General features: G+C 51.8%; 4 protein-coding genes across 4 annotated transcripts; 2 read left to right on the forward strand and 2 right to left on the reverse strand.

Moving 5' to 3' along the window:
* The first annotated feature begins 592 nt into the window (after window positions 1-592).
* Window positions 593-10,302, forward strand: VPS13 (membrane morphogenesis protein). Its single transcript, XM_019129096.1, has one exon. The coding sequence runs from the start codon at window positions 931-933 to the stop codon at window positions 10,246-10,248; it is 9,318 nt and encodes a 3,105-aa protein (XP_018984899.1). The 5' UTR covers window positions 593-930; the 3' UTR covers window positions 10,249-10,302.
* Window positions 10,303-10,319: 17 nt separating this feature from the next.
* FMT1 (methionyl-tRNA formyltransferase) lies at window positions 10,320-11,723 on the reverse strand. Its single transcript, XM_019132403.1, has 2 exons — window positions 11,460-11,723; window positions 10,320-11,357 (listed from the first exon to the last, which is right to left on the reverse strand). Exons 1-2 carry the CDS (start codon window positions 11,677-11,679, stop codon window positions 10,516-10,518), a joined length of 1,062 nt encoding a protein of 353 aa, XP_018984900.1. The 5' UTR covers window positions 11,680-11,723; the 3' UTR covers window positions 10,320-10,515.
* Window positions 11,723-12,092, reverse strand: BABINDRAFT_145034 (uncharacterized protein). Its single transcript, XM_019127166.1, has one exon. It carries the CDS (start codon window positions 12,053-12,055, stop codon window positions 11,807-11,809), a length of 249 nt encoding a protein of 82 aa, XP_018984901.1. The 5' UTR covers window positions 12,056-12,092; the 3' UTR covers window positions 11,723-11,806.
* A 2,422-nt stretch (window positions 12,093-14,514) lies between these two features.
* BABINDRAFT_161960 (C2H2-type zinc finger protein) lies at window positions 14,515-16,137 on the forward strand. Its single transcript, XM_019129097.1, has one exon. The coding sequence runs from the start codon at window positions 14,715-14,717 to the stop codon at window positions 15,882-15,884; it is 1,170 nt and encodes a 389-aa protein (XP_018984902.1). The 5' UTR covers window positions 14,515-14,714; the 3' UTR covers window positions 15,885-16,137.
* The last annotated feature ends 331 nt before the right edge of the window (window positions 16,138-16,468 follow it).

Raw genomic sequence — 16,468 nt, forward strand, 5'->3', positions numbered from 1 at the left:
TCATAGGCTAATTCCAATTGATCGACACAAGCTTAGAGCTGGGTAGGAGTTCCGGGAGCTTACTCTGGTATGCCCTCTTTGTAATGGAGACCAAGACTTCGAGGATGGTGGGCGCATTTCCCTACTGCAGATATCCGAGACTCGGCGCAGGATATGCAAATGGGTTCCATATCTGGGGATGCCAAGACGGGGAGAACACAAATCGGAAGGGGAAGGTACAAAAAGAATTGCAAGAGAGCTTGTAGATATAGATTGTAAGGGGTTAATATGTGGGGTGGTTGTTTATAAAGGATCGTATTTTCCGACGCTGTCAGGTAACTGGAGGCAGTGATATAACCATAGACCTGGAGCTCTGAATAGGGCCACCAAAAACTATCCAAACATTCATTTTGGGATAAAAGCCCCAGAAACCAAAAACTTCCTTAATTGCCCATAGTTTCGCATACAACCAAGACCCAATTCTGATCCATTTCCTTGACCATATCTGCGTCTAGGCTCAGACGTGTACAGATCTTCCTGCATATACGGCCCGGCAATGCTGACAGCAATTCGGAGATTTGTGATCCTCAGCGGCAAAGGAGCTGCGAATTGATGACGCTTTCCTCGTAATGGTTCTGGCTTGAGAGTTTATCCAAAGCCACCGTTTATTCTGAATTTCGTTTGAAACTATATCCAATTGTTCTACCCTTAAGAGTCAATTGAGATCAGATTGAAAAGTCATAGCCCCAAGCTCTAGGTAAAACTCCAATCCAACAGGCTTAACCCAATTCCACGCCCCTTGAACCTGTTATCTCCACACCCATTTATATTATCCTCAACCCTGAGACTAATTGGGCCAACTCATCTATACCGAGATTTATACCCAATTATCAGCTCCTCCAGCTCATTATACCCCCTTGAGTATACTCTTTCAACCGCAATCACGCCTACATGCTCGAATCAGTTGCCGCAACCTTGCTCAACCGGTTTATCGGCGCATACGTCGAAAACTTTGACCCGAAACAGCTAAACATTGGGATTTGGAGCGGGGACGTAAAGTTGCGCAATCTCCGCTTAAAGAAAGAATCACTTGACCGGTTCCAGTTGCCCGTGAATGTGACATTCGGCCACATCGGAGAGCTCACCCTTCAGATCCCGTGGTCCAACCTCAAGTCGAAACCTGTCAAGATCACCATCGAAGACGTGTATCTCTTGGCATCGCCCAGCGTGGAAGAGACATACGACCCAGAGGAGGCACTGCGCCGCGAGAACCTCGTGAAGCAAGACAAGCTTCGCGCGTTGGAGCTTGCAGAAACTGCTAAACCCAACTCAGACGCGCAGACTGAGAGTTTCACCGAGGGCTTGGTGACAAAGATCGTCGATAACGTTCAGATCACTATTAAGAACATTCATTTGCGCTACGAGGACAAGCACACGTTTACGGAAACGCCCTACGCCGTCGGGGTCACCCTCAACGAGCTTTCAGTATTGCTGACCGACACCACGTGGGTGCCGAGCTTCATCCTGATCACCCAGCAGCTTACGCACAAACTAATGATCTTGAAAGCACTCAGCTGCTACTGGAGCACGGACATGTCATCCATCCACACGGACGATCCCGAGGAGCTTCTCCGCACTTTCCAGGCGCTTGTGGAGCGCCAGAACGCCAGCGACGTGTCGCAGACGCAGTTCATCCTCCGCCCGGTGCTGGGTACAGGGCGCTTGACGATCAACAAGGCTGGAACTACCGAAAAACACCCCCACATCAAGGCCGAACTCTTCTTTGATGAGTTTGGCATCGACTTGGACGCGGACCAGTACCGCGATATGCTCTGGACGATGTCAAAATACAACTGGTACGCAAAAACGCTCAAGTTCCGCCAGTTCCGGCCGACCCTTGCGGTGGGCGACGCCCCGCGCGAGTGGTTTCGGTACGCGGCCAAGGCCGTATTGCACGAGATCCATGAGAAAAACTACAAGTGGAGCTGGGAATTCTTCCAGGCGCGCCGTGACCAGCGCATACAGTACATTGCGGTGTGGAAGTTGAAGCTCGCGACGGACCGGGACCCCAACTATGCGTTGTCCGAAGAGAAGACGGCGGAGCTCGTGGCGTTAGAGAGCCTGCTCGCATACGAGGACATTAAGTTCTACCGGTCATTGGCGAGGAGTCAGTTCCGCAAGGACGCAAAGGTGGATCTCCTGGGGACCGTTTCGTCTGCTTCATCCGCCTCTACGCAGACCCAGGGCTCTGGTTGGTTTTCTTGGTGGAGCAAACCCGAGACCAGCTCGGACCCTGATTCATTGCACATCACCGAGGAGCAGAGACAGGAGTTGTACGACGCCATCGACTACGACCAGGAAGCAATCATCGAGGCGGTTAGTATCCCGCGTGAGCGCGTCAAGGTTGAGCTTTTGGCCACGTTGAAGAAGGGAGGGATCCTAATTCGGCGGAAAAGGTTCGAGCCTAGCTTGGCTGAGGTGGTGTTTGAGGGATGCACCACCCAGCTTTACCAGCGTCCAGACTCGTTCCTTGCTAAATTCCAGTTGCAGGAGTTCCGGGTGGAGGACGGCACGGAAACCACGATGTACAAACACATTGTGAGCGTGAAGCCGATCCACACTCACGGTGACACCAATGACCCCCAGGACCCCTCGCCATTCTTCAAGGTGTCGTTCGAAAACAACCCGCTCGACGGGCTCTCTGACTCGGTGGTGCTCGCCAAGCTCCGCAGCATGACTGTATTCTACAACCCGGTGTTTGTGGAGGCGGTGGTGCGGTTCTTTACGCCGCCACGGATCCACATGGACACCATCGGGATGATCATGAACGCGGCCGAGCTGACGGTCGAGGGTCTCACGCAGCAGACACGGATCGGGTTAGAGTACGCGTTGGACGGCCACAAGACGCTCGATGCGAAGCTTGACCTTCAGGCGCCGTTGATCATCCTTCCACTCGAGCCCACGAGCTGGCAGTCACCCGTGGCCGTACTCGACGCGGGCCACATCAGTGTGATCAGCGACTTGGTCGAGCGGGCCAAGATCGATGACATCAAGGCCAAGGATGCGGGAGCGTACACCGCGGCTGACTGGACCCAGTTGAACGAACTCATGTATGACAAGTTCAACTTGCACCTCCAGGACGCACAGTTCCTTATTGGACCAAACATCAAGGACACCATCGACCAGTTACACGCGGAATCGGGCGTGAAACCGGCGCTAATCATGGACCGGCTTAACTTGAAGTTGTTGCTCGAGGTGTCGATCCTTCCGGAGGCATACACGTTGGCAAAAGTGCGTGTTGGTGGCGAAATTCCACGGTTCAAGGTGAGTTTGAGTGACTTCCAGTACAAGACGTTGATGCAGATTATTGATAAGTGTGTGCCGACGTTTGAGGAGGAAGATCTCCCCGTCGAGAACATTTTTACCACGTTCGGGGGACAAACGGCGTATCCGATCGAGCTGAGCGATAGTGAAGGGAGTACTAGCGACAGTGAGGAGAGCGCTAGCAACCGCGGTGCGCACGATCGCCAGGTGAGTAACCGCACGGCGCACGACAACGACGCCTCTCACGCACAACACCTCTTTGAATTCAACTTTAAAGTCGAATCCGTCTGCGTGTCTATGCTCCAAACCACCCCCACCGGCACCGTTCCCCTTGTCGATATCGTCGGGGACCACTTCCTGCTCGCGTTCGTCAAGACTGCACAGGCCATGACCGCAAAGGTGACGCTCACCGACATCAACGTGCTTGACCACGTAGGGGGTGTGGGCGAGTTCAAGCAGCTTCTCTCGTCGAACAGCTTTGCCACCGATCGCAAGCAGAACATCTTCACACTCGACTATGAGCGTGCACAGCGCATGGTGGAATTCAAGGGCCGCGAGATTGAGGTGTGGGACCAGGATATTGCGATGAACATTGCCACTGTCAGGCTTGTGGTGACGCGGACCTCCGTTTTGACCGTTATTAACTACTGCTTGGACACTTTCACAGACCCAAATCCGCCACCGGAACCGGCGGACGCGCTCCGCCACAACAGCGCAGACGTGGAGACATCACCGCAGAAAATTGTGCTCAACATGGCCCTCGAGAGCATTATTGTGGTGTTGAACGACGACGGTTTGAAGCTCGCGACGCTCCAGTTGTCGCGAGCGGACGTGCGCGTTTTCATGGTACCGGAATCAATGAAGGTGTACGCCAAACTTGGCGCGTTGACGGTGCACGACGAGCTCAACACCGGCTCACCGCGCGATTCACTCCTCCGCGAGCTCATCAGCATCGACGGCAGCGATCTTGCGGAACTCACGTACGAGACGCTCGACCCCGAGACGAACCCGCACGCGCACACGTCCACCCTTGTGTTCGAGGCCGGCTCGCTCCGCGTGAACTTTGTTGAGGAGCCGCTCTCCGCCATATACCGCTACATGGCGCAGTTCCAGAAGATGAAGGAGCTCTACGACGGTGCACGCGCAGCCGCGTTGAACCTCCCGCTCAAGCCCGAAGAGAAGATGTTGATGGATGTGCGTGTCCGCACGCCTATAATTGTGTTCCCCGTGGCGTCCCTCCAAGGGACCTATGACGATCTCACCGTGTATCTAGGCGAATTCTATGCGTCGAACGAGTTTGTGCGTGGGTCGAACGTGATCACCACCGGGATCAAAAACACGCGGTTGACATCGCTCTTCCACTTTGCGCTCGGCCAGCAGGCGCTCCAGGTGATTGAAAACCTTGATATTGCGTTCACGATTGACATTGCGGACGAGCAGAGTCTGACGCGCGCGAGCACGATCATTTCGGGTAAAATTCCTGACACGGAGTTGAAGTTGTCCGAGGTCCAACTTGCGTACATCATGAGACTTGCGAGGATCTTGCCGCAGGCGTTTTCCATTGATGAACCCCTGGAGAGTGGCGACGTGACGGAGGTGCCTCTTGTGGCTGTGGCCTCTACTCTGAAGGCTGCTCCGGCCCCGCCATCCCCCGCTCTCGACTTGCCTCAGGACCACGTCAGTATCGACCTCCGCTTCGCGATTTCCCGTCTCTCGCTAACGATTTACCACGAGACCAGAAACGTCTGCTCGGTGGCAGACCTCGGTCTCTCGCGCTTTGCGCTCAACGATACGGGCGTGGTGTTTGTCCAGCGCGCGAACGGCCACTTCAAGGCGGACCTCCACGTGCGTTCGTTCACCGTTGAGGATGTACGCTTGTGTGGCGATAACAAGTTCACCGAGATCATCCCGCCGATCAGTCATGACACGTACCAGTTCATGGCCGCGATCCACACCGAGGGAGCGGCCATGGCGACTGTCGTTTCATTGTCCATTGACAGCCCCAAGGTGATTGTCGCGCTCGACTACATATTTGCGTTGAAGGCGTTCGCGGATGCTGCGTTCGGCGAAGACGAGTGGAAAATTGAGGACGAAACCAAAGACGTTGCGAAAACCACTCCAGCAGCATCGGCTCCGGTCTACTTTACCGTCAATGTTGTGGACGCGTTTGTGGTGTTGTTGGCAGACCCCAGCACCGCTCGCTCCGAGGCCATCGTGTTCAAGCTCGAGAAGTTGCTTGTCTCGTCTCAGCACGTCACCTCCGTCGTGGCAAAGAACGTGGGCATGTTCTTGTGCCACATGGACAGGTTTGAGGAGCGGCTCCGGCTCATCGACGACTTCGGCGCCAACCTCACCATCGACGCTCGTGGTTCATCGTCCACGAGCCTCCTCCAAACGGTCACCGCCGCGGTTGAGCCCGTGGTGATGCGCTTATCGCTCCGTGACATCCGGCTAGCGTTGAAGGTCTTCCAGCGTGCCACTGAGCTCTACGAGCAGCTGGTCGGCCAGCCTATGGAAGAGCCGGAAGAAGAGATCTACACCACGTTCACTAAGGAATTTCGCAAGAAGCTCTCGAAATACGCGCCAACGATCGTGTCACACCTTTCGCACGCACTGGTATCTGGGGAGACTACGGTGATTGTGCGCGGGGAAGAGCTCCTGGCAAGCTTTGCAGGCCTTCGTTTGGTTGTGATTGGTGACGTACACGAGTTGCCGGTGCTCGATATGAACGTCAAGCCGTTCGACGTGGCCGTACGCAATTGGTCAACCAACTTGCAGGCCGACACGAAGGTAGTGTCGTACGTGAACATCTACAACTACGCACGCTCGTGCTGGGAGCCGTTGGTAGAGCCGTGGCCCCTCACGGTGCACGCTGCGCGTGAGCGTGGCACGCTCGCGGTGGACCTCGTGTCGCGCGAGTTGGTGGAAATGTCGATGACTTCGCGGTCGATTGCATTACTCGCGCAGATCCAGGCGCTTATCGCGCAGGATGTTGAGTTGAAGCCACGTGGCGAGGACATGCCGTACGAGATCCTCAACCAGACCGGGTACGACGTGAAGGTATGGGTGGATGGAGCCACCACCCAGACATTAATCCGCGACGGGGAGGAGATTCCGTGGCAGTTTGAGGACTGGGAGAAGGTCCGGGAGAACTTGAGCGTGGACACCCATGACGTGCTCGCGGTTCAGTTGGTCGGGTCCATGTACGCCCCAGTATCCGGGATCTCGGTCGTGGGTGAGGGCGAGGAGCTCTTTGTGTTGAGTCCACCTGTGGATGGGGTGCACGACCGGCTTGCCTGCGAGGTGATTTTGGGGCCGGATAAGGTGAAGAGTGTGGTGTTACGGTCGACTATCACCGTCAGGAATGATACCAATGTGGCGCTTATCATCGGGATGGGATTGGAAAAGGCCACGGCGGGAGAACTGGCCGGCTTGCGCGCGCTTCGGGAGTTCACCATCCAGCCTGGTGCCTTCCGCGCGGTCCCAATTGACTCCGCGTACCGCGAGCCGATTGCGGTTCGTCCATCCATCGATTCCTTTCACTGGTCGGAAAACCGCATCTTCTGGGAGCACCTCCTTGCGGGTCCGGTGTCGTTGAAGTGCCCTAGTGCGCGTACGGATGACCGCACGTGTTTCTATTTCCAGTCATCCGCGCAGTACGACGAGGTCGAGCCCTTGGCGAGGCTCTACCCGCACATGACGGTGGTGATCTCGGCGCCGCTCGAGATTGAAAACCTTTTGCCGTTCGACCTAGCGTACCGCTTATACGACAAGAACTCCAAGAAGGACTGGAAAAATACGCTCACAAAGGGAACCAGCAGCCACGTGCACGTGGTACGATTGGAGCACTTCTTGTTGCTCAGCGTGCGGCCGTTGGGTAGTGGGTATGACAACTCGGAGTTTGCAATTGTCAACTCACCCGCGGGGAGCGAGTTCCGCCCGGAGCGCGTGTTAACCGTGAGGCACGAGAGCGGCCAGAAGGTACACTTACGGATTCATTACGCAAAGAAGGTGCGCGGAACAGGGATGAAGCTTGTGGTGTATTCGCCGTACGTCGTGCTTAACCGTACGGGTGAAAATTTGGTGTTGGCGGAGAGGGCAAATCAGATGATATCAAAGGTCGAGCCGGGGCTGAGGGTAACGGAGAGGAGTTCAGAGAGGAGTTTGGAGCTAGGAGCTGTATCCGACCCAAAGACTGGAGATAAACACGAGACAGAAGCCTATGGTTCCGGTGTCCAGTTTGTGGCTGCACCTACGCTCTTTTCCTTTGATCAAGCTGAAAGGAAGTGCCGCGCGACTCTCCGTTTCGATGATTCAGTGTGGAGCGGGCCTATCTCCCTTGATGCTATTGGCCAGGCCACCTCGGTAACTATCCCGCTCGTCAACAAGCTCGCCGAGCGCAACGTGGGTATCACTGTCGTGGAGGGCGAGGGAAAGTACCAGCTCTCCAAAGTGGTCACCATCGCACCGCGCTACGTCTTTAAGAACAACACCGGCAGCACGGTCCGACTTTTGGAAACGGGTCAGTCCAAGCCCGTGGAGGTGCTAGACGCCGCGGTACTTCCACTCTACCGTCTTCGCCGAACTAGTGACAAGAGCTTGATGATGAGCTTCACGGGGGCGGAGGCACAGTGGTCAGCGCCATTTGGCATTAACGACGTTGGCCAGATCTTCCTCAAGGTGTTGCGTCCCGGTTCCGGACATGTGCTCTTGAAGATCAGCGTGCTCCTTGAGGACGCAACGTTGTTTGTGCAGGTGGACGATGCGGGCAGTCGCTGGCCGTTCTCGGTGCGTAACTTCTCCAACACCGAGTTTATCTTCTTCCAGAGCAACCCGAATATCGACGAGAACGACGAGGTTGTGCGCAGGGATTATCCGTTCAAACCGATATACTACAAGATCCCGCCAAAGAGCGTGATGCCGTACGCGTGGGACTATCCCGCGGGAGTGGTGAAGGAGTTGGTCTTGCGGTCGCACGGGAGAGAGCGGCACGTGCTGTTGGTGGAGATTGGTGCGTCGAAGCCGATGGTTTTGCCGGCGGTTGGCGAGTTGGAGAGTGCCACAGTGGATTTGAACGTGGTGGCGGACGGGCCAGTGCAGGCGTTGGTCATTAGTGAGTACGATCCAGAGCAGAGTATGTTTAAGGCCCGCGGAGGAGACGAACCGGGCGAAGCCCGAAGAGCGTCAGGGGAATCTCAGAGGACCTCCGAGACCGGCGAAGCCTCTTACGAAGCGGTCGAAAAAGACGAACGCTACTTCACCAAGTGCATTGTCCGCCTCGAGGGTCTCGGGATCTCACTTATGAACACCAAACTCCAGGAGCTCTGCTACGTAACCTTCCGTGGGCTTGAGCTTCGCTACAACGAGCTGGAGCTCTACCAGACCCTCAGCATGAAACTCAAGTGGATTCAGGTGGACAACCAGTTGTACGGCGGGGTATACCCGATCGTGGTTTATCCACTGGTTCTCCCGAACTCTGTCAAGGAGATGAACAACCACCCCACCTTGTCGTGGTCTATTTCGCGTGTGAAGGACGACTCGCACGGGGTCGTGTACATCAAGTACGCGACAATCCTTCTCCAGGAGATGACGGTTGAACTCGATGAGGACTTCCTCTTTGCGTTGATTGACTTTGCAAAGCTTCCAGGCATCTCTGAGGCGCCGCGCGACCACCTCTGTGATTCGCGCGTGGCGATCCCGCTCCCCCAGCCAGTGGATCTTGACAGTGACTTGTACTTCGAGGGCCTCCACCTCCAGCCAACACAGTTGAACCTTTCGTTCGTGCGCACGGAACGAATGAATGCGGATGACCGTGCGGACTCTGGCAACGCGCTCATGTTCTTCTTCAATATGTTGACCATGGCGATCGGCAACATCAACGACGCGCCTATCAAGCTCAACGCGTTGTTACTCACGAATGTGCGCGTACCGCTTCCATTGCTCGTGCACTCGGTGCTGACCCACTATGGCCAGGACTTTATCTACCAGATCCACAAGGTGCTAGGGTCTGCAGACTTCCTCGGTAACCCTGTGGGCCTCTTCAACAACCTCTCCTCCGGGGTGCTCGACATCTTCTACGAGCCGTACCAGGGACTTATCATGAACGACCGCCCGCAGGAACTCGGTATAGGGCTCGCAAAGGGGGGGCTCAGCTTCATGAAGAAGTCGGTGTTTGGGTTTTCCGACAGTTTTGCGAAAGTATCGGGCTCCGTTGCGAAGGGCTTGACGGTGGCCACGTTGGACCGAACCTTCCAGGAGCAGCGGCGCTTGAACCAGCGGAGGAACAAGCCGAAACACGCGTTGAGCGGATTCACTTATGGCGCTACGTCGCTTTTTGATGGGCTTGCCAGCGGGATCACCGGCATCGCACTGGCGCCGATCGAAGGGGCGACCAAAGAAGGCGCCTTTGGATTCTTGAAAGGCATTGGAAAGGGCATCGTGGGGCTTCCGACCAAGACTGCCATCGGCTTCTTTGACATGGCATCGAACGTGTCGGAGGGCATCAGAAACACCACGACCGTGTTTGACGACGAGGGGTTGGACAGGGTGAGATTACCAAGACATGTGGGTCATGACGGGATTGTCCGTCCGTACTCGCCACGGGAGGCCCAGGGCCAGTACTGGCTCAAGACTTGTAACGGCGGCGAGTTCTTTGGTGACGAGTACCTCGCGCACATTGTGCTTGCGGGCGAGCAGTTGGCTGTACTCGTGACGTTCACTCACATCTTGCTTGTGCTGGTGGGGACGCTAGATACCCGCTGGGTCATTACGTATGACAAGATCAAGTCAATTTCGCTTGAGACCACGGGGGTTAAGGTGGGCTTGAAGGGGAACAAAGCAGGACCGTTCATCCCGCTTGCGGATGCCGCCAGTCGGAAATTTTTGTATACCAAGATTGGCGTGGCGGTACGGGAGTATAACAAGAAGTGTGACGTGGTGGTGTAATGCGAAGCATGAGCTACCGCATGTTCATAGGTATACATTCGAATCTAGAAAGGTATTTGTTTAAATCGTGTAGAAGTGGGCGTGAAATAGCTGGAGCAGACCAAGGCTTCACATAGCCAGGCGGTAATTCTAGTTTAAACTTTAATGCTTGTACAAATATTCTTTCCGTGGTGGCACGTGTTATCGGCCACCGGAACCTTGTTTAGACTACGCATACTTCCAACTCTTTACCTAATCTACTCTTTCAGCCAGCTTCGCACGGAGGATTCACTCCTCACTGAGGAAAACATGTCTTGAATCGCCCGTTTTTTTCCTGAGGCCGCTCACAAAGCTCGCTGCGCTCTCTTCGCGATACGTTTGGAGCGTGAGGGTCTCTGCGGACACATACCCATCGCGTGCCTTGATTACCAAACGGCTACCCTCCAATATAAACTCACCTACTTGGGAGAGAGAAAACTCACGTGATTCGACTTTCACGCCTTTCAAAGTCACTCGCTTTACCTCGGAGGTCATCTCCCTCGTCTTTTTATCGAGCTTGCAGCACTCTTTGTAGGTGTATAGCGGTCCTAAGGTGTTGTAATATCTCGCAATTTCCCTGGCAGACATGACTTCCCACCGGATCCGTGCGCGGCCCTTGTCAATCTTGCTGGTGTACGAGTAAGGGAGCAAACCCGTGATCGGTTTGGGGTCAATATAGAGACTCTCCCGCACCACCGTAGCAAGAAGCTGGCCGCCCACCATTGCGAGTCGGTCACACAAGCTGTCATACGTCTCATTTTCAGAGATGGCGAGCTCTGGGGACTGGAGGAGGATCTCACCCGCGTCGAACCTTGTCGGATGTAGGTTCTGAACCGTCACACCAGTGCTGGGATCCATGTTTAAAAGTGCATACTGCAAAGGGGATGCCCCGGAGTATGCCGGCAAGAGTGATGGGTGGACGTTTAACCCGCCAAACGGTAGTGCCTGGAGAAACCGTGCGGGGATGAGCTTTCCATAGGACACGGCAATCGCTAGGGAGTAGTTTTCGGTGACCAAAGCGTTAATCTCTGCGCTGGTGTCGGCTCGGAGAAGTCGTAAGTTGTATTCTTCCGCCACTTGTGTGATAGGAACTACTCTGTTAGTACCGTCATTTATACCCATGGAAATACCGTTAAGCTATAGCCTTAACGAGGGGCTCTCCATCAATGGGTTGCATGCTATCGCGTACATACCGTCTCTGAGCTGTTTTAGGCCTCTGCCGAATGGCTTCGGGCGTCGCGTGATAACATCTATCACGTCTATCAATCCTGGCAGGGTTTCTTTGAGTTTCACCATGTGGCGTAACGATTCGATGCTGAACTTGTCCGATCCGAAGAACGCAATTCGGAGGGCGGATGAGTGCCTTACAAACAGGTAAAGTCGGGATCTTGGTTGTCTGCAAGTGAAAAGCATCCTTGATTGGGGGCGCCCTGAAGATTTACGGAAGATCAGGGAAGCCTACCCGCCGTCTCAATCGCTATATAGGAAAAGTGACGTATGCCATATGGGTGTGCGTTTACCACTAGTCGCGTGACCAGATTTACGTTTCCTTCGAATGCGGGAATTGGGTGACTTTGAACTGTATTTGTGCCAGAAGACTTCCGTTTGGAGGTCCAAGTTCTATACGTAAAATGGAGCTGAACATTGAGACCGAAAGATCCAGTGACGCGTCAATGAAAGTTCCTTGGCATAGCTTACCGAGCTTAGACGGATAAGCGTTCCGCCGGAATGCTTCTAGTTTCGGGCGACTGGCATTATCAGGCGACTGTGCATATGCATGCGTATGCATGCACAGATCGATGGAACTGCACTATACATGTACCTAGTTCCTGGGACATTCTTAGATATTTGGTACCTTCAACAGGAAGTACTGCGCTTTGATTTATTCTTCCGTAGCTCTAAGTTTCTACAGGTCTCACATATGAAATACCGTACTTCAATTGTGAGTAATATTCTCTTTCGTATTCAGCGTCAAAGTGAGTAAATCGCCGTAGTACCAAATGCCCTTTTTCCAGGATAGTTATTCATGCCGTTGTCGGCCAACTATGTTGAATACTCATCGTGTGGTTGTAAGCCCGCTTAAGAAAATAAGTGGTTGAAGTTTATTCCTCTCACAAATACTGCACTGTACGGGCGCGGCTGCAAAGTGCCAATTATACCGTATCCGGTTACGCCTAATTGGTACTCTTGTGGCCCTCGTTAGCCCAATCTCTGACCCTTGTATATCATTTGAGTTTGGATATGAGGGAGGCTCTACCCACTGCCCGCCTTAATCATGAAGGCGAGCCTGTTGTAACGGGCGGTTGCGGTCATATGGGACGTTAATTATTAGTCAGCGAGAGGCCGTTGACCGTTATTCTGAGAGAAACAATGCGGAGGACAAATTAGGTTTTTATTTGGATGCATACCCGACAAGATATTTACATTAGCGGTGTAATAGAAACATAACGCATGTGACTGGAATAATGAATATGGCATGGAACTAGTCCAGTACCTGACCGGTACTCCTATTCATGAATATTCAATTAACTCAAGAAATCTGGCCTCTGCATCTCGAATTATTTCCAGTCCCAGCCTTTAGCAAATCGTATTGGAAATGGTGCTGTAAAGCTACGGGAGAATATTGGAACATTGAATTATAGTGTCATCAAGTGCAAGGATACGTAAGCCACTTGTCCCATCATACGTCATTGAATACCGAGGGCTGGTTCACCAATCGCCGTTCAGTGAATGTCATCTCATTAAACGTAGTCCAGGGGCTTAGCGTAGTGATGTCAGCTCAACTACATATTTTTTTCTCGAGCTAGAACATTACCGAGTTCTCCCTGCTCTCGTTCCGCCAACTAGGAAAGCTTAAAACAGGGCAAACCTGAGAGCATGTGATTGTGTGGTCCAAACCGGAAATTCCCATTCCACGAGATGCAGACTCTCGCGTTAATAATTACTAGCTCTTTTCCACAAAAGCTTTGATAAGGGTATGGGTCCATTCAGGTAGATTAAGCTTCAGAGATAAATTTCACCTGCAGGCGGATCTAAGAATGATTTATGCGCTCCAGAGTATCTATTACAAAGATATGGAGGACCTCAAAAAACATGACATGTAAAGAGGCGACTTATGTAAGACAGCACTAGCTTCCACTATAATTAAAATAGAATTGTTGTGTTTTAGGGGACTTCTCAATGCGCCTGTGTTACGACTTGTGCCATACTATTGACGCTGGTATCTTGTCACTGCTTAATCTATAAACAGGAGTACCCCGTTGGTCCAGGGTACCAATCTTTTTCTGCCAGGAAGCTACTAGTATTGCTTATCACAATATAGGCGTTTCCACCTCCTTAAACAACGACAATAACATGACCTCACTCAACCAACAGAACAGGGGTAATGCCAGGGTATAATGACTTTACCTCGAGATGTTTATCTGGCCGCCGTTGCCGCTTCGCCAAATTCTTAGACCTTGACTAACGTACAGTGTATTGCTGTGCTCCAAAATCCGCCTTACCCTTTTACCATACGGGAGTGTACGCTAGGAACGGTACAAACTGCTGAATTTGGTGCGAGCTATCGGAACCTTGGACAATGGTACTACGTCTTCTGTGGATGCGGCACAGGGAGAACGAGCCGATACATTAGCATACATAGTGCAGATTTTATCACGCCTCTAATCGGCGGTAGTCAATGTTTGAATCTTAAACGGCTAGCAAGCTCTCAGAATCGGCTGGTTGCATATCGCCCTGCCTGATTCGCAGAAGGCTGTAGCCTGCGCATGCGTCCCGAATATAGGGTGCATTGGGCCGGTGATGGTGCATAAAATCATGTTCCAGCATAGCTAGCACGCGTCTGAGGGCCCTTTCCTTTGTTTTAGGATTCTCCTCACACTATATGTGAAGCCCTTCTAATGTACTTCCATGTAGAGGTACAGGAACATGCCATCCTGGGGATTTAGGGTTTTCCGTTGGAATTCCGACATGGGTTATTTGTGCGCAACGGATCCAGACACACTCTTCTTGGCATCGGTATACGTGCTTTTGCATTGTTTCTGTCCCATAACAGAGGGCATCCGATACCTGAAGGGCCAGAGCTAGCAATGTTACAAGTCGCCTGACTTTAACCCCATGCATAGAAGGCGCTACATTACATAATTTTAGGCCTGTACAGACTGGACCTTAGTATGGAACACAAAGGCCTCTCCCTCTCTCTTCCCTAGTCGATACCCTCTTCAGCATGAAGTTAAAATAAGTCTGAATAGTTTATAGTGGAGTATATATAAGCATGCCCATAGAACCTCAAACATATCACTATACCATCTATTGGTCTTCATCACTCGCTGAGTCGTTTACAGAATTGATTTGTCACCCACAATATCATTTGCTATCTTCCTACAGGACTCAATTGAGATACGTCTACACACCCGCCATAAAACTACCCTCGTCCATTAATGAATCTAATGTACATTTCCCCTGGGATACGTCTTAAGGATGACCTCCGCTATACTGGTATGGAAATTATTCCATATGGGTTTAGCATTCCGCGCCTGGATACTGGCTTTTACAAAAACCCTTCCCATATTTTAGGTGATATCATGTCCTTTGGTCAACTAACCGGAGAGCTTCAACTGCCTTATTTTATCCCTCATTCGAAACACAATGAGCCCAACTCATACATTCAAACGATTCCATCACTTCCCTTTGAATATGGCAATGACTCTGAAAGCCCCGACTTGACTGGCTCTGCCATTTCCTTGGTCTCCACTCCGTGTTTGTCGTATAGTGATGATGGATGGGATGAAGGCCTGGCATCTTCCACACACACTGTCCCTTGCGTCCAAGAGTATTCAACGATAGCGAGTGAATGCCAATATCCGGCGTTATTCACTATGCCGAACGTTGACCAAGAATTGTTCCAGTATTTGGAGTTGATGTCAGCAAACAACATGAACTCTTCCATGTTTCTTGTGACCACCTCCCAGGGGTTTAAGGAATCTTTCAAAGAGAATAAGGTCTCAGAAACTGTGACAGATGAAAAAATATCAAAGACTGCTGTTCATGAGCTGTCATCGGTATGCCTGTCTGAACGGGACTCCTATTCAGTTTCAAATGAGATAAATATGGCTGGTTCTGGGGGAGCCTTGATCTCTGAGCCACAGTCTAAGTTAAGATGTCCATTATTCAATGGAAAATCGTTCTCGAGTGACGGAGGGGGCAAATCAGATTCCCAATACTCTTCCTGTTGTCCCCCCGAGCCAACTAAGTCAGCCCTCATCCACCACAAAGGCAAGCTTCCGGAGGTTGGCTCCAAAGCTGACGTGCTTTCGCCCATCCGTATTGACCAGTATCCGGCGTCAAAAATTGTTAAAAATAAAAAAACGAGAGGCCGGTTTGCTACCGTATATCATAATCCCCTGGTTACAGAAGATACCGAAGAGTCGAAGTACCGAAAGCACAAGTGCAAGATTTGTGGGGGGAGGTTTCGCCGCCGGGAGAATTTGAAGAGACATTTCATAAGTGTCCATACGGAGGAAAGACCCTACGTTTGCCAGCTCTGTGATAGGGGGTTCGCTCGACCAGATAACTTGTTGGATCATATGAAAACCCACAAAACTTTGGATTCACACTAACATGGTGTATCTTTTTTTGGCGAGTGGGTCTAGCTCAGGCCCTTAAAGACCGCGATGTTGAATGAAATGTTGAGCATACTATGGTATGTTTCACTTCTGTTGGTCAGAGGCTTAATGTGAAGCAGAGAGTTACTGTAAATGCCTTATGAGTAAGTCTCTATCAAAAACTGGCACTAAGTGTTACCCAGAATATTTCTGTATCTAACCTTCAATGTTTATCGGGCCACAGTGTAATAATTTCTATATATTCCGCCTCGTTTGATAACGGTATGACATGTATACCTTTAGGCGTTGTTTATTTAACGTAGTATCCTTACTAGACTCCACCTCACTGTAATTCCGATTATCAACTAATGGATGACTTTTTGCTAGCATACCTTGATTTATTGAGAGACAAAATATATGTTGAACCAGATCTCAAGATCAATTACATGTATTTTTTGTTTCAATATCTATATCATACCTCAACTTTTCTATGGTGCTTGATACTGTCGGGCTGTGGTAATAAATCAAACGCCTGGTATACCAAAAACAGCCATATTAGGATTAAAGCGATAAACCTACAGTAAATAGCATGCATCAAA

The sequence above is a fragment of the Babjeviella inositovora genome (assembly GCF_001661335.1).
Source record: "Babjeviella inositovora NRRL Y-12698 unplaced genomic scaffold BABINscaffold_7, whole genome shotgun sequence".
In the NCBI taxonomy this organism is placed as follows: Eukaryota; Fungi; Ascomycota; class Pichiomycetes; order Serinales; genus Babjeviella; species Babjeviella inositovora.